The following is a 23,487-nucleotide window of genomic DNA, read 5'->3' on the forward strand; positions in this document are numbered from 1 at the left end:
TGTACTAAAACGGATTATGTCTTCCTTGCTGTGAGGCCTTTCAAAAACACTTGGCAGCCTGTAAATTAATATACCCCTTAGTATTATCTAACAATAATATGAGGAGGGGAGGAATTGTGGGACCTCACGCCATGCAAAATTAACCCACAGGCTGGCTGTGGCCATGGGACACAGGTTCATTACTCCTATTTTATACAGCAGATTCAGAGGCATCTTCTCAGATGCTTTTACTTGTCAGAGAGAAAGGACACACAGAAAGACAGTCTTGTCAATTGAACGATTCTGAAATAAGTTAAAGACACACCATCATTTGGAAATTTAATTGGGTTTGTTAGGACATTATTTGTTACTGTTGTGTTCATTTTGGTTTTAAGTGTATTCAGACACAAGTCCAGCCTTTGCCCAGCCGATTTTTATGATCTTTGACATCTGTTTAAAATTATTTAAACATCTGTTTAATGCTGTTTCTCTGTGACCATAATAAAAAGGATCCTGATGGTCAGCAGAGAACTGTCAAACACAGGAAAACATTTGGAAAGGGAGAGAGAGAAAAAGGGAGGGAGAGAAATGGTCCTTTCAGTTCCAGTCACACTGCATTACTCTCAGCAATCAAGGACAACAGGCAAAATACCAGGAGACAGGATGAGGTTTTGCAGTTAATAACAGCCTAAGTGCACACACTAACCATTTATCTGGGCTTCATTACCCTTATACATGCATATGCATGCTTGTAAGGGTAGCCCAAAAATAATTTTGTTGTTTTGTACATACAGGGCCTGAGCTGGTGACGCTAAAGTCATGGTAAATTTTGACCCCCCAGGTGCACTGGCTCAAGGCTAGATAGAGCCTGTGTTTGTCTCTGATTTACAGCAAGCTTCCCACTGAGTTTGGCAGTGCAAGCCTGAAAACGCTAACCACTACATCTCTTAAAAGTAGCTACGCAGGCTTCACCTCTAGGTAACTTCCCATTTTATTTTTGTTTATAGAAAACATTCTCAGTGTCTTTCAAACACAGAATGATACATTTCCCCCATAAACATGAGTAACTATAATCAACAACTAGTCAGGGGAGAGCTTGCATCAGCCTCTGACAGACATCAACAAGCAGGACATCCCCACGCATGAGCCGCTCGGACCGTCGCTGCCTCCGATGCGGCACGATGGGTGCATTTGTGAAGGCAACCCGGTCTCCGCAGGCAGAGAGCTGGTATCCCATATCAAACACAGCCATGCACGGAGTGACTTCATTGGCTTTAAAAAGGAAGAAGAAGACAGCATTAGCTACAGAGACAACCTGCAGGCCTGTGGGCACTGCTGGCAGTCCTGCAAGGAGCGCCTCAGCTGGCAAGGCAAGCCTGGAAATGAGACAGAGACACTACAGAAACTTAGATTCTTCCAAAATAATTTTCCAAAAGCTAACCCACAGAAGGTTACATAGAGAAATATTTTAAGGTATTTTACCCTCTCAACAGAGCGCTGACAGGAGCAATTGTCTGTGTTCGCTGCCCAGAACCATCAATGGAAACCCTGAAGGTTAAAAGCACACTCAGCAGGACTTCGACTAACAGGCTTTCTCTTGAAAAGTTTGCAAGTGGCAAACAAACAGTTCTCATGAAACCAAGTTACTCGGTGCAATTATAAAGAATCAGCTGCGCAAAGAACTGCAGGCAGTGGGCAGGGAGAGCAGCAGCAGGAGGCACCCTGCATCTGCTGGTTACTCAGAGGACAGGAGAGAGGCAGGTCCAGGCAACAACTACTACTCAGAAAGCAGCCACAAAAGTAAAAAACCAATCAATACTTTCACCCTTAGAGAGCTTTGGTGAAGGCAAAAGGAGACTCATGAGGAGGAGGGAATGGCAACTCAAAATACAGGAAGGAATGAAGAGCTGCAGCAAGCAGGTTTCCTCAAACAGCACCCGAGGGGCACAACAAGGGTTTTCATACCCTGTCATATGAGCAGAGCCAGGCTCAAGCTCTGTCACACGTGAAAGCCTCTGGCCACCCACTTGTTGAAGCTTATGCTCCTTCTGAACTCTAGCTTAAATGCAAAGGCTTTTATCACATGCAACTGCACTCTCACATAATATAAAATACTAACACTTACCAAAATGGAAAAGGTACAACCAATAAACTGGATGGGGAACAACACAGTAATAACTCTTAGAATTGAAAAAAAATTTTTTTCAGTCCTTAAAGCAATTTGCATGTTTACTGTAATCAAGACTGACTGCAGAGGTGGTAAAAAAAGAAATGGATAGGAGTTTTAAGATTTAGAGTAAGTTTTGCAATGTTTGTATATAACAACAAAATATTTGCTTGCTTGAAATATTTAGAACATCAGAACGGTGACAACTGCACAGACACACCACTACAGACAAAGATTACAATCCTAGACATTTAATTTAAGTTTTATGAATTATCTTAGGTTGTTTTCAGCTTAACATTTAGTCACTCAAAAATGGCTAGTGGGGGATTACTGAAGAAAGGAAGGCCTGAAAGAAACTAATGCAGAAACAAATGATGGTAGAATACACTTCGTGTGGTTAAATGATTTAAGGGTTTCTCATGACCTGACTGATGAGCTAGCCATCACTGGAAGCAAATTCAGGTAACCTATAGTAACGCTAAACTCTTAAACTAAGTTCTCCTGCCTAAGGAGTAAATGCAGCCAAAAGTACTGATAATCTCTTTGAAGGATGAAGCATAGCAATACCTTAGCACCTTTCAGCTGTATCAGAAAAGAAGCAACAATGAAAGTCTGTCTGTCTTCAAAGCCTGTATGAAAAATGGTGTGATTAATTTCTCCTCTGTCTGAACACTCAATGCACTGTTAGATGCAGTTGGTAAGAAAAGCCAAGAATGGAGGCGAGGAGGAAACAGGTTACTTAGAGAAACACGTGTTTAAACTCCCAGCATGGGGGTTTTCTAGTCTTCTCCTACATGAAACTCTCCTCACTAGCCAAGAAAGTCATGGATCCAGAGGAAAGCATGTGCTACAGAAATCACAACGATGAGCAGAGGGAGCTCTCAGTTTGAGAGTCAACCTCCCCTGAGCATCACAACTAAGACCTGAAGACTTCACACCCAGTGCACAAAAACCAGCCCATGCTCACAGCAGCCCAGGTCCGGACCACTGCAGGTACACGTGGTACACAGTGTCCTACATACTGTAATTCTCATTGCAGGAGACTGCAAGCACACGGACTGCTGTGGCCTCTGGTGTTTATGCAAAAGGAAATGGTTTCCTGAATCGCTGCAAGTTATCGCTGCCATAATTGCCTTGATCCTCAAGAGCAGGAAGAAAGGCAGGAGCCTGCTCCCGCAGCCTCAGAAAGTCTGAGCACGGGCAGGAGTTGTTACAGAAACGCAGATCTTCCCAGGCATGTCATTCTTCGTCCCAGGTTCACCTCTAGTTTGCCTGGGTCTGTCTATAAACATGGGCGGCTGTTGCTACTGTGTCTCTTTCAGTTAGAGATGGGCCAGTCTGCGGACAGAGGTCTTCAGATCTGATGTAGGTGAAAAGTACAGCTTGGCCTGATGCACACAGGGCTGCTGCTGCAGGCTGCGCAGCCCCAGTGCCTTCTTTACAACTGCTCGGGCTGCGTGTTGGAAAGGGTATGCCAGCAATGGCTCCAAATATGCAGAAACAGGCACATGTAAACTTCTGCACTCCGTTTAAGAGGAAGCACCACAGCCAGCTTTGAATGCATCCTCCCCCTCCTCCTGTCTCTCAGAAGTGGAAGAAAAAGATCTGGTGAAGAAACTGAAGAAAATCAGGAGAGATCCAATAGGATGAGTACTGATAGACCAACATATCCCTTCATAAATGACAGGAGACACACACCCACAAAGAAAAACTATCAACCTGTCGTATCATGTCCCAGGCCACAGCCTGACCAGAAACTACCACGAGCATCCACCAATATTTTAAGCATCCACAAAGCAGATGTGCTGCAGGGGCATAATGGCAGGTCTAAGGAGCCTCGTCCCTCTGCTTTGAGGGTTCTCAGAAGAGAAGGGAGAACGCTAAGAAAACAGCCTATCATTTTTTATAGCAATACAGACTTCATCAAGACGTGATCCACTTGACTTAAATCTGTTTTGACTTCTACTGCTGCTGAAGCAAAATCCTTGCTGCAAGATTCCAGCAAAGGTTTAAAAACTCCAAAGGCAGTAAATTCAAGGGCTTCATTAAACACGTAAAAAGCACTGAAATGGTACAATTTTAGTCCTCTATAACGTATATATTTTTAATATTAATGGTTGCTGTTTGGATTTTTAATACACAGATCCTACCTGCTTCTCCTCATTTATGAGACTCAGTCTGTGCACCACTGGGTAGTGAAGCTTCATGGTGTGAAACGTTTTCTTTGCCAGTCATAACCACCACATCTAAAGATGAGGCTGTTCGAGGGACAAGTCAAGAGACAGCCCATAAACACTGCCTTCTGTTACACACGAAATCACATTATAGACTGTGCTTGGTCATACAGTGCCGCTTTTACTTTAGAAGCGGCTTTATCCTTTTTTCCTTTCAAAACTCTTTTCAACATCCTATGTAGTGGCTTTGTGCATGTGGAAGATTTTCTTCGAAAAGCATAAATAGACTGTGATCAAGGCTTGCGATCTCCAATTAAGGGGTATTTGGAGAGGGACCGGCTGCAGACGGTCCTTCTGAACCCAACAGGAAGGTCTGAGGCTTGCAGGACACCCACGCTGCAGATCACAGGCAGACCACATTAAATTAAAAATAGCAGATTAAAGCATGCAAAGCGTGTAACAGTTGGTAGAGTATGTGAATAAATCAGGATGCGGGAGCCATAATATCAATTTACTAAATATTTTTAAATGCTTTCAACTACCAGCGATAAGAAATACTTTAATACTGATTACAGCTGTCTGCCCATTGCTAAATTTAACACAACCTAAGGGTTTAATGCTATGTTTTTTTCCTAGTAGCCTGCGAACAAGTGCGACAGCTGAAGCAAACAGGCATTTTCTAAGTAAAAAGGTGACAGGAAAAATAATCGATACGTATGGCACGGCAACGAAACGAGGGAGAAATCCCAAGGAAGGATAAGCAGAGGCGAGAGGCCTTTCGAAACGAGCCAACAGCCGCTTCCATCCCACCCCGCCGACGGGAGATGTCAGGATTTCACCGAAGACCGCGGGGCGACGGCGGCACGCTCGGCTGCGCGGCGGGGGACGGCCGAGCGCCTGGGGCGAGCACCCGGCTGCCGCCGCCGCGACGCCCGCCGAGCTGCGCCCTGCCCGGCCCCGGCCCCGGCCCCGGCCCCGGCCGAGACAATGTCCGCCGGGAGGGGAAGAGAAGCGCATCTGCGGCGGCTCGGCGGGCGGGGGGCAGCCGGCACCACACGGCGAGGGGCGGCGGCGGCGCCCCCCCGGCAAGGGGGGACCGCGTCGCTGCCGCCGAGCCGCGGCCGCCTCCGCTCCGGGCCCCGCCGAGCCCCCGGCTGAGGAGAAGGACCTCCCCCGGCGGCTCGGCCGCCCCGCACAAGGCGGAACCGGGCCGGGCCGGGGCCGGGGCGCGCTGCCGCGGCAAGGCTGAGCCTGAGGGAGAGCCCGCCGCCCCGCGGCACCCACCTGGTCGGCGAGCTTGAGCACTGCCATCCTCCGCCGCTCCTCCCGCGCACATGCAGCTCCTGCGACGGGCGGCGAGCGCGCCCCGCGACCGGCGCTGCTGCTGCGGCGGCGGCGGCTCGGCTCCGCGCCGGCGGGGCGGGGCGGGGGCGCGGAGGCCGCCTCGCCTCGCCCAGCCCGGCCCGGCCCAGGAAGCAGGGGCGAGCGGGCGGGCTGCCTCGGCACGGGCCGCGCCGCCACCGCCGCCTGCCGCCGCCTTTGTTCGCGCCGGCGGCCGGAGCGGAGCGGAGCTCGGGGCCGCCCCGGGGGCTCTCGGCGCCCCCGCCCCGCCGGGCAGCACGAGGGGCGGCGCCGCCGGACCGGGCCTGCCCCGCGCCCCGGGGGGGGGCGGCCCTCAGCGGCGGCCCGGCCCGGGCCGTAGTCGGGGGTCCCCGGAGGCACCTGCCGCACGCCGCGGGCGGGACGCTGAGAGGCTGGCCGCTGCCGGTCTGGAGCCGGAGGGAGCCGAAACCCGCGAGGTCCCCGCAGTCCCCTCAGGGAGACGGTGATAGCCCCGTCAGACCGGCTACCTCAGCGGGAGGCCGTGGTACCCCCGTCCCCGCTTCAGGGTGGGCTGCCTGGCGGGGCTCCGGGCTTGTGGCACGCCCTTGGCTTCGCTCCCACGAGGACCGAGGTCTTCAGGCCCACCGTGGTTCGCACCATGCTGAGGGAGAGCATGGAACGTGCTGTTCCAAACCCCTGTACAAGGGGAAGCCGAGGCCTTTACCTTGCCCCTTTTTTCCCCTGTGCGCGTGCACGTGCAGAGAAACTGTTTGTCAAATCCCATCAAACAGGCACAACTGTCAAGAGTCTTTCTGGGGCTTTTTTACCTCTTTCTGGATTACACAGTTTTAACAGCTGCCTTGCAAGAATCTGGTAACTGACAACAAGTCCAAGTCTTTTCAGATCCGTATATTATTTCACTTTTCAAGGACTAGCACATCAGATAAACTGTACTTCTTTTTAAACAAGCAAGCAAGCTAACAAGCCGCACAGTCCCTGCCTCCGTGCTGGAAAGGAAAATGAGCATCATCCGATGTTCCCCTTGAGCTGACCTGGGGGAAAACCTCGGTTCCGCCCTCAGATCTGGCTGTTAGTGTGACTTGAGCACCAGAGCAAGACTGCACAGCCAAGCACAGGGGGCGGGGGGGGTGGGGGTGTAAAAAAAAAAAAAAAAAAAAAAAAAGAAAAAAGGCATGAAGGGATAAATTCTTTCTTACCCCTCACAGTTGACGAGCTGAATCCCTGAAGCATGTGATTTGATTAAAATCATTGGCACAACACACAGCAACAGGAGTTACAAACACACTAAGGTAATGAGGGTAATTACATTTTTCCAAGGACACGTAACTGAAGAGCAAAGGATTGAAGATTCCCTCTTCCCCTCCTCCGTGTTGCACAAAGAGGCCAGGTATTTTCCCACAAGTCAGATTCTGCGGTAACAAGCTCCCATACCCCACGACACATCCAATACGACTGCGATTTATGACTTCTCAACCCTTGATTATAGAATGGAATGACTTTAAGCAGTTAAAAAAAAAAAAAAAGGGGAAAGTGTCTTCTATGGAAGAAAACCAATCCAAGAAGGAAACAGATGTTGGTTTCAGGCTTCTGAGGCATCATTATAAATGGGGATTAAAAATAACATACAAGTTACAACACATTTTGACTCCATCTATTTTAAAGGGGTCTTAAGGGAAAAACAGTGTTAATATAAATCAGTCTTTTAAAAAAAAAAAGAAAAAAAAAAGCAGCAAGAGAGAATCCAGTACCTGTTAAGAATGTATGAATTCAGGCAGCTTTTCTTTCTAATAGCTTCACCCCTTATGGTCTTCATCATGCCAGAACACCTAGAAGCATTACGCTTGCATCAGCAGATTTGCTCTGTGTCAAACCACACGCTAAGAAGGGCAGTTGGCAGCCCTGCGCCGCCGTGCACCGTGGACCAGAGCCTTCATGTGTCCCACGGATTCAATGCAAAAATTCTGCTTTGACAGTCCGCTCCCAGGCTCTGTTGAAACACACACTCACCACACAGAGATCAGAAGTAAGCAGAAGTTAGCTTCCAGCTGAGAGCAAGCACAAAAATGAGGAGGGAGAATGGAGGGAACTTTCAGCATTATAAGGAAAGGTCTGTTTTGTTATTTTCCATTGTAAAGGCCTATTTCCAAGGACTTAGCATTCACCATAGCATTTTCCCTGCAGTTAAACTTGATGGATACATAAGGCACATTATTTTTCAGATTTGCTCTGTGCTCCCCTCACTTGCCGATCTAAAGATCTGGTACAAACCCTTGTACCTTCTTTGGGACCCCTGACAATCTCCTGTCAGGGAGCTAAGCTGATGGTATGCCATCTGAATGGAAATCTGCTGGTGCAGTAGGAGCCCAGTTCCTTGGGAGTAAATAATTGGGCTAAATGCAAGCTAGTGTTAAAATATTTTTCTGAAGTCTTTTGTTCCCAACAAGCACAGTCTCACGTCAGCTCCTCTTTCCCAGGCCCCACAGGATGGTGTCTGGGAAGACCAACCATCTACAATGCTGCTCCTTGGAAAGGTCCCCCTGGGGCATGCAGGACAAAAGAAAGTGTTCGCATCCTGTATTAACAGGGCAGCACTCAGTTCAGAGAGATCCTTACAATTATATTTACACTATCCATTTAAAGTGTCATTTGCACGAACTGCCAAGATTAGTCACAGTGCTACAATCATTGCCATCACAGTAAAGGAGTCCAAGATTCCTCTGAAAGGACAATGTCCTCCTCTTCTGTTCACAAAATAGCACAAACAGCTATGTTACAGGCTTCTAACCTAACATGCAGAATCAACTCTCTTTTCTAAGCTATTTTACTCAACAACATCTTAGCCCTGGCTGGTACGTAACAGTAATTTCATAGCACATTCTCATGTGAAATGATGTAGTACGCTCAGCGGTGTTTTTTGGGAAGAAGAGGCACAAAGACATAAGTATCCAGAAAGAATTTTTCAAGTAATGGTCATACCTGCAACTCTCAAACCTTTGGCATTATGTTGACTTTCCATACCAAGACATTAACAAGTATCATCAAAACAGGTGTGCAACAGCCTTAATGAGAATACACTTGAGCTCACCAGATATTGTCATCTTGGATTAAAGCTGTGTTTGGAAAGGAAAAAGCCCTAGGGCTACACTGGGCCTCTGACAGGGAAGTGGAAAGAAACCCTCTACGGATGGCTGGTGCATTTGTTCCTTACTGACCCGTGCCCAATCCTAAGAGGATTCTGTGCACCCAGTTGAACTCTTCTATGAAACACAAACACACACCCCCATTACATACTTTAAAAAGCAGGAGAGGAATATGAAGCCCTGAACTTTAGCACTTAAGCAATTTCTGGCCAACAGCAAGGAAGAACAGAACTGCCCAAAATATTTTACAGTCGCCCATACTGGTATTTCTTGATCTTCTGGCCACAGCACAATAGGGCTCTGTAGGATACGGGCCCGCTATAACAGGCCTCTGCCTTTTTTTTTTCTCCCCCCCCCCCTTTTTTTTTTTTTGTCCCCTGCAAAACCAAAGTTCCTGCAGTTCCATCTGAAACTGGATGAACACCATTTGCTGTTAGCAGTTGTACATGCACGAGCCACTTCCTCATACAGATTTTGTGTCAAGATGGCACTTAGCATTCTTATACCCACTTGGGCTCAGCAAAACTCCCAGGCATGCTCAGATTTAAGCACGTGACTTCAACAGAACTTAAGCATCATCATAAACGATCTGCCCTTTGTTAAGATCTCACATACCACTTTCACGTGGTGTAATATTGCAAGTCTTGATTTGGGCACTGATTTAGGACTTGAGAGGCTCACTATCAATTCTCTCTCATGCCACAGTGTTCCTGCGTGGTCCTGGGTGAGCAACCCAGTCTCGTGGTGCCTGGCTTCCTGCCTGTACAAGGAAATTCTTCCACCTTGCGAGGTGTGACACTCCGACACAGCTGTGGAAGAATCTCAGGTAAAGGCCACCGGCTGCTGCTCTGAGCATTACTCTGCCATCACAGACACAGTGTTAGTCTTCCCATGCAGCATCAGGAAAACAGTATCTGGGAGCTGCACCAGAGGACAAGAAAGCAACCTCGTTGAAATAAATCCATTTGCCCTGTACTTAAATGCTACAGGGAACCGGGACATGGGTGGGAAGCAGGTGAACAGACCAAGTGCAGGAGCAAGATCAGGAGCTCTCCCTGCACCACTGTTCCTCCTGCAGCAATACAAACGTGTCTGCAAATTATCTGCTGGATCCCCACAAGCGCTCCTACGTCTCAGACAGACAGATCTCTGCATTAGTCTGATGTTTCCACAGCCTAACAGGATGTGGTCACTTTAAGGCAGCCAAAAGTCTGCACCACCACCCTCCTCCCTGCTCCTGCTCTGCCTGCACAGCTGAGCAGCAGAGGCAGGGGAAGGGCTCAGCTCTGTTTTGCTCTCCAAAGTCAGGTCTGCTGCTGTATTGAAGCAGGATGATCACTCACAGATGGAGGGTGCAATTGTTCCTAGACACGTGTTTGGCTCCTGCCTCATGAAGAAAGCTAAAGTAAATACAGTCAGCATATTCCTTAGCAGTGTTTATTTGCCACTGTTGAGCATGGAAGAAAGACAAGACTGATGGCAGAATATACATTTGTTATCTCTAATAATTTCTGATGACTTCAGATACCTAGCATGCCTCTCGTCTTTACCTGTTGCCTATCCCCTAACTGCAGCACATAAGCATCCTGCTGTGCTTTCTTCCCCCTTACAGACTCGGTGGGAGTCAGATTAGAGTGATGTATAAGCATCATTATGAGACTGCAGTGGTGGAAACAAGCAAAAACATACAGAGCTGTGTGAATTTGAAATAGAAGGGCAAACACAGGCCACAGCAGGAGACTGGGCAAGCGAAACACCAGAGACAGTAACTAATTACTGCTGTCACCATCTCCCCCCTTCTGTGCTGCTACAGCACACACAGGGTGACTGGGGGGTGGGAGGGGGGCAGTCACCTCAGAAGATGCTTCAAGCTGCCTATCACTGCCCTCTTGAAGTCTTCTCCCTTCTGTTTTGGTATAATTTATTTTCACAAGGTGGAATTTATTTTATTATTTTTTCCCAAGGGAGATAAAAATAATCTCATTAAGTTATTTTTCCTCCTAGTTCTACTTGTTTAATATTTACTGGGGGGGGGGTGGGGGGGGTGGCAAATGAAACTAAATGAATGAATCCACTGATAAGGGCAGAGAGGGGAGGAGACCTTAGCAGCACCTCCTCTTATCCAGACACACGCCTCCTCTCATTTCAAATACTATTTGATTATACTTCTGCAGCCATGTAGTTAACGCACAGAGAGGCTTAGACATATGATACAATTGGAAACTGTGAATTTGAAGCTGAAATCATAACTATTGCAGCCTTCTGCTGTGTCAACCAACAAGGCATAAACACTCCCCCATAAGTTAAGGTGTTCTTACAGTTGGTCTTAGCTAGCACCTCTCTTGCAGATGTCCATGTAACTAGTACTAGATATTGAAAATGGGAGGAATTAAGGCAGATGACAACTAGACAGACCAAGCTGGGTCAACTCCTTTCTGGTTACACCAGTCTAGAAATGCATCTCTGCAAAAGAGGAAGATTTCACTGACAGTGGTAAGCATTCAGCTCACTTCATTTCTTAAAGCAATGTGTTAATGGCCTGCGCAAATACATCTCTATCTTTACCATCCCTGACAAGACGGACTGCAAAAAAATTTTCAGCAATTTGTCACGTAGCCCAGTGCTCGATCTAGAAACCAGATAAGTCAGTAAAAAGAAATGCTGATTTCCACGGGCTTTGGACAAGGTTTCACATGATGCAGTGAGGACAGGACAAGGGGGAAGAAAAAGCCTACGCATTTTGCTGCTTTGTATCGCATAAAGAGGGCCAGAGAGATCTGGGTTATTTGCTGTTTATTTGGGGTTTTTACTTTTATCTCCTGTCCTTCTTTCCTGGAAAATACCAAGTTCTCTGATTCTGCTTTAAGTTGTCCAACAGACAAACAAAAACCCCCCACATTGAACACTTTACCACACTACGGCGCTGCTGGCCTGGCTGTGGAGTCTGGACTCTGTACCAAAACAGACACTCTATACCAACTGATGCTAAGGTACTGGAGTTAAAAAAGAAGAAAAAGAAATGAAGGGAAAAAAAAAAAAAAAAGAATGAGCAAAACCAAGTTAGCAAGAGGAAAGTTCAATATTTAAATTTTCTGTTCTCAGCCCTATTCCATTTATGGGTATATATAGTATCTTAAATCTCCCATGTCATTGATCTTAAATCTCCTGTGTCATTAATCTTCTAAAGGAAACATGGAGACAAAATAGAAGATGTAAGAAACGTATGTTTGGGGCTTCCTTGTGCATAGCCTAAGTATACAGGAGTTTAAAGTAGTCCAATCCTACCCACCCCCCAACTCAGGACAACAGTCTTCGGACGTTAAAAGCAGTATCTTCCAGTACTCATAGTCTGAAGTGATTCACCATCTTTGAAGTATTCTTTTTTTAATCTAACTCCTCATTTTCCACTGACTTACATTTTGAAGTATGCCTGACCTTTAAAGAATTCAGCAAATGGTCTCCAGGGGGTAGGATTTCTGTTATATTGAAACATCCTGTGTACCCCTCTTAGTGTAACATCAGGTAATTGTACAAGTTGTATTTATCTAATAAGTCATAGACATTAAAAAGATATCATTGATAGTTCAAATGGACACTACACCAACCTCTCTTTATACACTCACTTCACCTAAATAACCTACAGCAATTAGTTATTTGTAATCCCTAGCTTTGAAGCTCTTTTTTACTTTCATCCTCAAGATTAAATCCATTGAACTGTCATGCTAATATAAAATACCAAATTTTAATCTCAGTTGCATCAGGACGTAATCTTTATTTTAACATAAGAAGATTTCATGTCCTTGGTCTTTTCACTTCTCAGTACCTGCATAATCTTCACTTCTGTCTGGTACTATGTACAGCCAATGGGACACCAACGGATGCATGCCAGCTATGTTGAAATCTATCAGCTGAAACAGAGTAATTTTGGAAAGAAACTACCAGGTCTGTTGTCCAACGTCACAGTCTTGGAAGTGAGGAGCATGACACAAGCTAAATTAGGTAGGAATCCTCATCAGTCCATTCTCAGTGCGCAGAGAGGAAGAAAGGGCCTATGCCTGAGCCTCTGCCAGGAACTAACAAGTCCAACACCAGCTCTAGGACCCAGGTAAGAGTTGGGACTCTTCTGCTAGTAAATTCCTTCTCCAAACTCAACTATATTTTTCACAGTGCCCAAAAGCCTTGAGATTTCATTTTTCAAGTCACACAAAGAAAGAAATCCCATCCCTGAAGTTGCATTTAATTAGAATCAGTGTGGAAGCACACAGCAACTAACATGCAGTTGCCACCAAGGAGGGAGCAGCACTGTAGCAGTTTTCTCTCTGATGTTAGGGGTTAGCTCATAATCCAAAGGGAGGTGTTTTTCCCTTTCATCAGAGAAGTTATGGGGCCAAGAGCTCTGTGAGGAGAACGATGTGACATAGGGTGTCAGTAACATTTTTGGAGGAATGCTGTCAGTCTGGATTAAGCTCACATCTGCTGGATGGAAGCTAATGGAAACAAATCAGCCTAACAGATTGTAGTCCATGTTGCTTTATGGTTAAATACAAAACATGCTATGCAGTACTATATATTCCCTTACAAAAAGGGAACACTAGACTACAACTTTGCAGAATGAAGGTCTGCGAAATAAACCAATTAAAATATCTGAATACACTAAAATATAGATGAGAATTTACAATTTGTTTTCAGGAGAACAAAGGGTACATATATTATGGTACTGGCTTACCTCAAGCTAGTTGGATCATCATAGGCCATGCTAAAACTGAGAGATGTCCAAATTCTTCCTAGAAGATAAATCAGAAACAGCCATTATATACCCTTTTGCTACAGCAATACTTGGAAACAGCAGACAGCCAATATTCACGGTCACAGGTCACAGCCTAGAAGCTTGTCTACAAACTGAAGGGAGTGATGGGACTCAGTTCCACGTGTTTACAAAAGGCAAAATGCCAGAGGAATTGCCAGAGCAGCTCTGAAAATAAGCAGAAACACCAAGCTCTTCAGGGCACAGAATCAATGGGAGGGGCAGACTTGGAAATCCGAGTTTGTTCTGCATTCAGAAACAAAACTATCCACACTCTCCTGCAAATTTAAAACAAGATCATGTGTCATAGCTGATTCACAGGAGTTTCTTCTTCTTCTATCAGAAAATAATTCCACCAACCCCAAATTTCATCCTGCCACTCATGCAATAAAAGAAAACAGTGTTTTGCTTCTAATGTTTCTAGTGCCTGGTCCAACTGCAGTTTGTATCCCAATACTTGACCAACTGTACTAGCTGCTACACAGGCTGAAGAGGACAAAGTTCCTCCTCTGAAGAGCACAAACCTTTGGAACATGAGGAATGAAGGCAATCCAGCAGCACAGTTATCTTTGTTTAGCTTTACTAAATTTTACCTTACATACTTCGTAACTGCTATAGAGACTTGCACTTACTGACAGCATTCATTCTGAAGTGGGTGGTGGTGGTTCTTCAGATTATACATTTTTAGATGTTTTATTCCTCATTCTCGCTACTTCCTTGCTAAAAACTGGGATTTGACTTTTTACAATGGTTTATAATGTAAGCCTGAGGGAAGAAAAATCCATTTTTCTTTCTGTGCTTCAGTTAAAGAAGGAAATAAGTAACATGAGCCATGAAAGGACTTTGATCCAGAACTAGGGAATGTAAATGCTTTACAGATGCCAAATAAGGATGTTTCCAAAGAAAAAGAAAACAAAGCATTCTCTACCCCAGCCCCTTTTCATTTCCAAACAAGGTAATGGAAGGAGAATTTTGTAAGATTTTGATGGAAGTTCCATTTCTCCAAGAGGTTGTTCTGTTTTTAATAATTACATACGTTCATCAGAATTAACAACTGATTGTTTTGACAGGGGCTTATTGTGTTCCTGGGAGGGGGAAAAAAAAAAAAAATTTTTCTTTAGAACAGGAGTGTCTCTTAAAGCCCTATAGCCACTGGGGAGAAACAGGGTAGAGAGGCAGGAATCCATCCTTAACTGCAATGCTGTTGGTGAAATTATAGTGTCCTGCCTGATGGCGGTACTGCCTGCACAATGCATCCTAGGGAAGTCCACAGCATGTACTAACACTGGTGAAGCCCATGCAGAAAGTGCCACGAACAGGAAGATCTTGTGGTTGGCCGGTGTTATTTGTACTGGATTGTTGGATAGCATAGGATCTTGCTCTGACTTACAGACATCAACATCAGTTCATCCTGCATGTTCTTTACCAAAATCCAGCCTCTGTGGGTAAGCACTGCTGAGAGTCTTCAATAAACAAACAAAAAAGATCCAATGGACTAAAATAAGAGGTGTTTCTGACTAAACACTACTTTCCCTCTAAGAAATGAGGAGCCCGCCCTCTATTTATGCGAGTTGGAACAAGGTATCTGACAGGAAAGTCATGATTCCAACATTGAGTAACTATTGCAGTCTATTAAAATCCTTTTAAATGGATTTGTCTTTCACTGTAGAAGCCTTTCAGAGCTCATACAACATGAATCTCTGCTACATGTTTATAAAAAATAACATGAAGTACTATTTACATATGCAGAATACAATAGTTAAAGTTCTTTTGGCACTATATATTCTTAAACATGCGTTTTGCACAGTATTTTGACTCAGCAATGGATGGAATAAATAATGCTCAGCACACGTGCCTGGTCCCCAGATAAAAATCTACAGATTCCGCCCATACAGATGGGCCCTGCACTTGCATGATGCCTCAAGGACATTTGTAAGATTCTGCATGAGTGCAGATGTCTTCCCTGATCCTCTTGCAAGATCAGAAGACTGGGTCAATGGCCGTGCTCCAGATAATGTCACTATCAACATCTCCAGACATAATCAGATACAGCTACAAGAATAAAGCGGGTCAGAAATGAGCTTCTAAGCTTATGGTACAGCTGCCTTACTCCCCTCTAATTCCCTAAATCCCAGAGCATAGTGAGAATGAAAAAAACACCTTGCTGGTAGAAAAACAGTGCCATGAAGCAGCCAGTGTTCAGATATGGGAAATGACTGTTGGAGTTCAGAATGTCAAACCTACATCTTCGGGGAATGGCAAGTGAGAGCTCGTTCCGTTATCTCAAAACAAAACTGTGTGAATGTATCAGGATGTAACTTTGCTGATTTTTTACTTCACATTAAAAACAAGTTTATGCTTGTATACTAGTACTAATGATTTAATAATGCATTAACATCTTAACTCTGCTGTCCAGCTACGGCAGAATTAACTAGGACTTACAATAAATAACACGTTACAAATTACACCCCTATCACGCACCACTTCCTGGCAGGTTTTGCAGTTCCTTCAGCGCAGGAAACAATATGTTTCAGTACAGGATATCAGCAATTCTGTGACTGTGTTGACTACGCAGGAAACTAATTTTCCGAACAGTATGTTATGGATTCAAACCCACTTACAGGGAAGCGGGGAGGAGGACACAGTCAGAGAGGCAGGAAAAGCTAAGCCTGTATTACCAGAATGCTCCCCACTAAACAGCAACATCTTGAACCAGTATGCCAAGTAGGGCAGGCTGGTTTTAATCATGATGGTCTGCAATTCAGCGTGAGACTCCTTACTAAGTCCTCCATGTCACACTGCTGATTTGCTAGCAGCTTAAGATAGCTGACAGCAGGCTGTACTCTTCCTTTCCAGCATTAGGCCAGATGGCCCGAGTTCACTCCAGCAAGTCAGTTTAGCTGATATGAAAAAAGAAACACTAAGAAGCATTCTTATCACAGCAATGAGACACAGCCAACCCCTCGAAAGGAAAGGGAACCTGCCTCCTGAAGGATGGAAAGCATTGTTCTGCCACAGTAAATAGCACCAGCTGGGCTCTCGGATGTCTTTCTGTGGGCAGACTGCTGGGGAGAATCCACACTCTAAACATGCCTTGCAATAATTTACCCCAGATGCAAGTAAATGTTTAAATTTTCAACAGCAGTATTTCTTAGACTGCTTGAATATGAGGGAGAATAAAACAGATCGATCTACTTCAGCATCATTGCAAGAAGGAAGAGGAGAGGATTGCAAGCATCACTGGCAGAGCACTCCCTCGCTGCACACAGCCCAGGTGCTCGAGCCCAGGGAGCCAGGTGGCGTCAATGTCTCTTGCACGATTTAAGAGTGGATTCACTGGCTCAGTCGTGGCTTGCAGACCTACATCTCCCAGCCTCCTCAGACGTCAGACCCTGGCACTCATTCCTGCAGGCCCTAAAACTAGCACTAAGCCCATTGTTTCCCCAGTATAAATGCCTTTTTCCCCGCATAGAAACTGGTGTTAGAAGTGTCAGCTTTCAGGGATACCTGGTAGTTAAAATGAAACAGAGAACTTCACAAGGCACACACAGATAAAGTGCAAGAGAACAGCAGATAAAACTAATAATTTGCATGCCAAATAGACTTTCCTCCTCTTCCCTTTCTGGGACCAATGCTATAGCCAGTGCCTCTTCTAGTCTGACACCTCTTGGAAGAAGGTAACAACTGTCCTCTAATTTAGTGCAAGATCCCTTTGACTCCCCTCAGAGTGGTTTCCAAGAACTGATACTAAGTGTCACAATTTCTATTTTCCAGAAAAGTTCAGCAATGGAGTCACTGAGCAAATCCTTTGGCAGAGCAGCAAGTCCCAGTACCCACCACTATGCTTTAACCACTATGCACTGCTCCTTCTTCACACCCACACTTGACCAATTTCAAGCACGTAAATCAAACTTTTGACAAGACAACACACAAAGTGCGCTAGACAGTTCCACATTTTAACCTTAAATTAAAACAATAAAGCAAAGCTGTTTGCTTGTTAAAACCCTTACTCTACATAACACTGGACCAAGGACCCAGACCTTAACTCTTCATCCTTGGGAAATATATTCTGGGGTAAACAAGAAAGCACTTGAGCTAAACATAGTGGTAGCGGGTACTTTAAGCAGAGTCTAGGACTACTATCTTGATTAGGATACCTGGAGTTTTCTTTTGGCTTTAAGCCATATAAAATGGATGTGATATAACAAGAAAATGATCCAGTTAAAGAGAAAAACCATATGAGTAAAACAATGTAAAAATTGAACAGATTAAACATGTTTGAAATAAAAAGTTAAAATTAATTGCTCATCAGTTTGGGTGTTAAAAGAAGAACTGAGCGGGGTCAAGGGTTACAACTTTTGTTTATCAATGGAAAGAGCACACATTCCTGAAATAGGGGAGAATAAATAAAAAGACCGCATGCGTTTACAGAGACATGATTTGCAAGCAATAGTAACAGAAGTATTACAATCAGACGCATGTTAATTCCTTTGGGGGGAAAAATTACAAGCCATAGCAGCAAAACTCCAGAGGCAGGTAACAAGGAGGCCCCAAGAAACCCAAAGGAAGCAAGAACAGAGGTAAAAACTTTAACAGATGTGTCAGGAAGTTGATAGCTGAACTGCACAGGAAGTCCCAAAACATGTCCCAAATGCCCGTATCTATATACCACATAGGCATCCCTCACAGGAGTGCCGGCAAAGACCCTTACTGGAGGCCTCTTCTCTGACACTGGAGAAAGCTTTATAAGACTCACTTGGAAAGTGATTAAAAATAACCCAATCAAAGAGGATGCAATCCAAGCAACTAGAGATACAAGCCAAAATGCAAATGTGGTGGCGGCTGGATTTTGTGTTTTGTTTTGGTGGGGTTTTTGTTTTGTTTTTAAATCACTGCATACGCACTACAGGAAAAATAAGATTTTTGAAGGGTGGACGACTGTGGTACATGGCATTGTATCAGCACAAAGGATGTTGAGCTGGCAGCTGACAAGTTGTCACGAACAGCAGGCTTGCATTTGTAACGCCAAGAGAATAACCAACGTACAAAAATGTAGTAACTCCAAAAAGTTTGTACTGCAGGCCTGTCTCCAATGACTGAAACATCCAAGAGCTACCTCAGCACAAAGAAGCATAGAAAGAAACTGTAACTGGCCATGAGAGAAAAAGCAAGCTGCACCCAGGAGCATATATGCACTTTTTTACTTGCACATGGGCAAGTGAATGCATATTAATACTGGAAAGTTATTCTCCCATCTTCAGACAGTGATTCAGAGAAAGATTTTAACATATAAACCATGCAAAGGCTTATGCAATTACTAATTGTAACTTTCTACAAATAGTGAACAAATGATATGTATATGACAGCATTTGGTAATTAAATGTCTTTGTTCCTGTAAACTCTGTAGGAACGTTCCACTAAATCTTACACACAAAACAACAAAAATCAAAAAACCACAGGGTTGTGATGACTAGCAGGGAAGCATTTTGGACAAAGATGGACTTGTTCATTAAACTTGGCAAGTCAAGAAGCCCATTCACATCTTCAGTAGAATACCAGATTAGAGTCAGCAAAAAGCTTAGGAAAAAAGTAAGGTTGAGTTTCTTGTATGAATCTTGGTCAGCTGCTGTCCTAGGCCTATCATATTCTGTGTGCAGATGGCAGAAAATTTCATACAACATCCTGAAGCACAATATAAGCACAGACAAGAAAAGCTGTTCTTGGAAACATGCTACCTAATTAAGATAAACCAGGCTTTGAATCAGCTACTTGAAAAAAAGTACACTTTACCTTAACACCAAGTTGTAGAATGTGTTTAACTGTGTTAGTTCACACAGGCAAAACCACCCATATCAACAAGCACCTCTAGCCTTAATACAGATACTAAGCAGGAAGCCCAGTTTCTAGGAGAAGAATGCTGCAAGAGAAGCTTCTCAGTGACCACCTGAGAATGCTTCTGGAGTCACAACATGTGAATGCATCCCTTGCCACAGAAAAGCACGCGGCAGTAAGGCCAGTAGTGCTGCAGACCCCAGTCAGCTGGAAAAGTAGCTTTACACCTGTGGTCCAATACACTTCTCCAGCATCATCTGGGCAAATAGCAAAGCCTGTGATACAGTCTGCCACTGCCGGAGACAACAGCTGCAATACAGAATCTTGTGGAGCTCTAATGACAATTACAATTGTACTGCTGCATGGGTAACAAAATGACCCTACAGCTTGTCACCACAAAGTCGCGTTCACCGTTTTCAAGAGAACAAAACCAAGCCAATTTGCAAAGTGTGTCATCTCTAGTTTTCTAAGCTTTAAATGAAAGTGGTCCCTGAAAACAATGGTTATTGTGTTAAATGATAACTTGTCATTTTATTTTACAGATGCCTTATGCTAAGTTTAAGTTACCATGTGTCATGGTTTAACTTCAGCCAGCAACTAGGCACCATGCAGCCGCTCGCTCACTCCTCCCCCATCCCAGTGGGACGGGGAGGAGAATCGAAAAAAACAGAAGTAAAACTCCTGGATTGAGGTAAGAACTGTTTAATAACTATAGTAAAACAAAATACAATAACAACAACAACAACAACAACAATAAAAAATATAATAATAATTGTAATGAAAAGGAATATAACAAAACAAAAAAAAAGAGACATTAGACCCAAGAAAAGACAAGTGATGCACAATGCAATTGCTCACCACTCACTGACCAATGCCCAAGCAGTGATCCACCCCTCCCAGCCAACTCTCCCCAGTTTCTATAATGAGCATGATGTTCTAAGGTATGGAATATCTTTTTGGCTAGTTTGGGTCAGCTGTCCTGCCTGTGGTCCCTCTCAGCTTCTTGTACACCTGCTTGCTGGCAGAGCATGGAAAACCAAAAAATCCTTAACTTAAGATAAGCACTACTTAGCAACAACTAAAACATCAGTGTGTTATCAACATTATTCTCACACTAAATCCAAAACATAACACTATACCAGCTACTAGAAAGAAAATAAACTCTGTCCCAGCTGAAACCAGGACACCATGGTTATATCCTTTACAATAAATATAATAAACTGGAGGGAGTAAGAAACAATTATGCCCTTGATTTTGCTTACACTTTTTTAAAATGTCAGGGTGGTGGGTTTTTTTTTAAGGTACTGACACAAGATTGGTAGTACCATGTAACTGTTAGTATTATTACAGAAATATTAACAGTAAATTTGTATGCAGCTGAATGTTTAATACATATTGCAGTGACACAAAAATCTCTGCCTGCTCTCACTGGATATTATGTACCTCCCAATCTTGTCAAAATTAACTTAGAACCTAGTGTTACAGAAATCTCTAGTTATAGCTCAGCAGGGTTTTTAAGACAAATCTATTCATCATCATGTTTGTTCTGTGGAAACGCAAGATATATGTACAGAAACATCTGCCAACCAATGTAGAGAATAATTAATTTTGTATTCATTTAACTTAATAAAAATAAGTTAGGAAATAGCCTTTTTTGAAGGTCATTTCTTTGGTCTTAAAAAATTTAAACCCAAGCCACCTGGTTTTCATTTCCTGGCATATTCCTTCTGTCTCAGCTGCATACTGTGCTAAAAACAAAGGCTCCATTCTTTAATTGAGAATATCAGATGCCTTTAACCTTCATTCTGTTGCTAGTGCCTTGGAACGTGAAAAAGCTAATATACAATATCCTCTTTTATTACCTAAAATAATAAATGGCCAGTTCCATTCCTTTTATCAGCTGGGCTCAAGATCCACAGATCCTTGGAGACTTAGACTTTGACAGAGACAAAAATGTATGGCTTTCAAAGCAAAATCACTGTATTTGTTCTGTTCTACTGTTTTGCGTGACAGGCAGGGATTGAAGGTCACGATTTCTGAAGTTACCTAAGAAAAGACTGGAAATAAGTCACCTCAGACCCTTGTCACCCTACGGTGGTTAACAGCCATCACATCTGGTCTCAATCAAAAGCCAGTAATGAACGACAGCTAGCCTATTCAAAGGCTTTTATGATGTATGGTTTTAACATAAAAAACTGGTACAGAGCATTAAGACCAGTGAAAGATGGCATTCTTCAGTGAGAAATGCAAGCCGTCAGAGGAAATGGGGCAGGGGGGGAAGAGTTGTACAGCTCATTGAATCAGTTTATTAGCCAGCTCAGAGCAGAAGATGATTGCTAATAAAGCAAAGAAATATTTATCTATCAATGGAAAGGAACACTTGGATATTAAGGTGACCAAACTGTCTCCTACTTGTGAAAGGAACAGGAGATTCAGAATGAATAAACAAATGGGCGTAGACCCTGGAGAAGATCTTAAAAACAAGCAAACGAACAATCTCTTTTCATCAAGAAAGCAAGCTTTCAGAAAACCTGAAACTCTAATTATGACCACTATCAAGAAGAGAAACAGTAATTGACTTGAGACCCATCAGATACAGCCTTGGGATAAACAGATCAAGTCCATTAATTTACTCCCTCACTTACTCACAATTCATAGAACATTTGTTGCTGTTTTGCCTGCAAATAAAACAACTTAGTCATAACTTCCAGAACATTTGGTCTGGGGCTTGCGTTAGGAGTGACTGCACATAACTGGATAAGGAAGAGGCACTCCTCACCCAGTGGTGCACTGGATCTCTTAAGCAGGCTTCTGAGGTCTTAACAAGCCAATGGTTTCAAGGGGTACCATTGGGAGGGGAGCACAGGGAAGGCTGCAGTTTAAACCATGTAGGCCAGAAGGAAAGCCAGCACTAGAGGCCAGGGGCAGCAGAAATCTCTTTCAGCTACTGCTGCTGAGACTCAAGGCTCTCCAGCATGCAGCACCACACTGATGTACAGATTGGTACTTTGGATCACAGGGAGAGTCACATTTACCTCTTCCCTTTTTAATCAACTGGCAAATAGTGAGATTCTGCAGTTGGTTCACAGATGTACATTAAATAACAGGCACTCACTTTACTCACACATCAACACTTCCCACATTTAGTGAAGAACTACAAATTTGAAAGCTGTTTCCCATCCCACCCCAGTCTATTAGTAACGAGGGTATTCATTACAGCAGCTTAAATAGAGGGAAAATATGTTGCTTAGCTTGGAGAAAAATGTGTAGGAGAATAATCAGTGTGATGCAATGCTGTCTGAAAATTGATTTCACAACAGCCATTGCACCAACAGGTTTAAGAAAGTGGCCTTCAGAGACCAACTTGTGAAAAATAACCAAGAAAAAACTTGTACCATGTAATCTCTGGGAGTCACATGGATGTAAAATTGGTAAGAAAAACACTTTGGTTTGGTTTGTCTGTAAAGCTAGTGAACAGAGTATGCCACAGTGATAAGCATTCTTAAGGCTTCCTAGCACTCATTGTTAAGACCATTCTGTTTATTACAACCATATGAAGCTCCAGCCTTTCTTAACATGGTAGAAGCTACTTCATAATGAACCATTTTTCAGAGAGCAGAATTCTTTCACTGACAAGAACAAAATGTTGGAAGTCTTGTTTTGTTAATTTTTTAAGGACTTTTACATGGAATTTTACTTCAAGATCATCACATCCACACTTTGCTGCATAATTCTTTGAAATTCTGTCAAAAAAAACTCAACACTTTATATGCTGGGCAACAAAATTCTGTTCTTATGAAAAAAAATGCCACTATTAAGCAATCTCAGGGTCTCTGAAAAAAGCTAAATTAAGATTTACCTTATGTCTTTAATGACAATTACCAATGCATTTCAGGGTTATTTGCAAGCCTTTATTTACTAACTTAAACTCCTCAACTGTCTTGAGCAGGCACTTGGGCTTGAAGTTCTTCTGCTGTGCTTTGGAATAAGCTTTCCAGTGTTCTCTCTGGAAGTACACATAAAACAGCATCACAGAAAATCTAGCCT

General features: G+C 43.8%; 1 protein-coding gene across 17 annotated transcripts in view; it reads right to left on the reverse strand.

Moving 5' to 3' along the window:
• The window catches only part of ANKRD44 (ankyrin repeat domain 44), a 143,422-nt gene extending 137,693 nt beyond the window's left edge, over nt 1–5,729 (reverse strand). For all 17 annotated transcript variants that reach the window (XM_030017871.2, XM_030017878.2, XM_030017867.2 and 14 more), the window contains exon 1: nt 5,605–5,729. In XM_030017871.2, coding sequence (XP_029873731.1) covers nt 5,605–5,631 — 27 coding nt within the window. In that variant the 5' untranslated portion in view covers nt 5,632–5,729. The remainder of the gene's footprint in view (nt 1–5,604) is intronic.
• Nucleotides 5,730–23,487: the final 17,758 nt, after the last annotated feature.

This window comes from Aquila chrysaetos, chromosome 6 (assembly GCF_900496995.4).
Source record: "Aquila chrysaetos chrysaetos chromosome 6, bAquChr1.4, whole genome shotgun sequence".
Classification (NCBI taxonomy): domain Eukaryota; kingdom Metazoa; phylum Chordata; class Aves; order Accipitriformes; family Accipitridae; genus Aquila; species Aquila chrysaetos.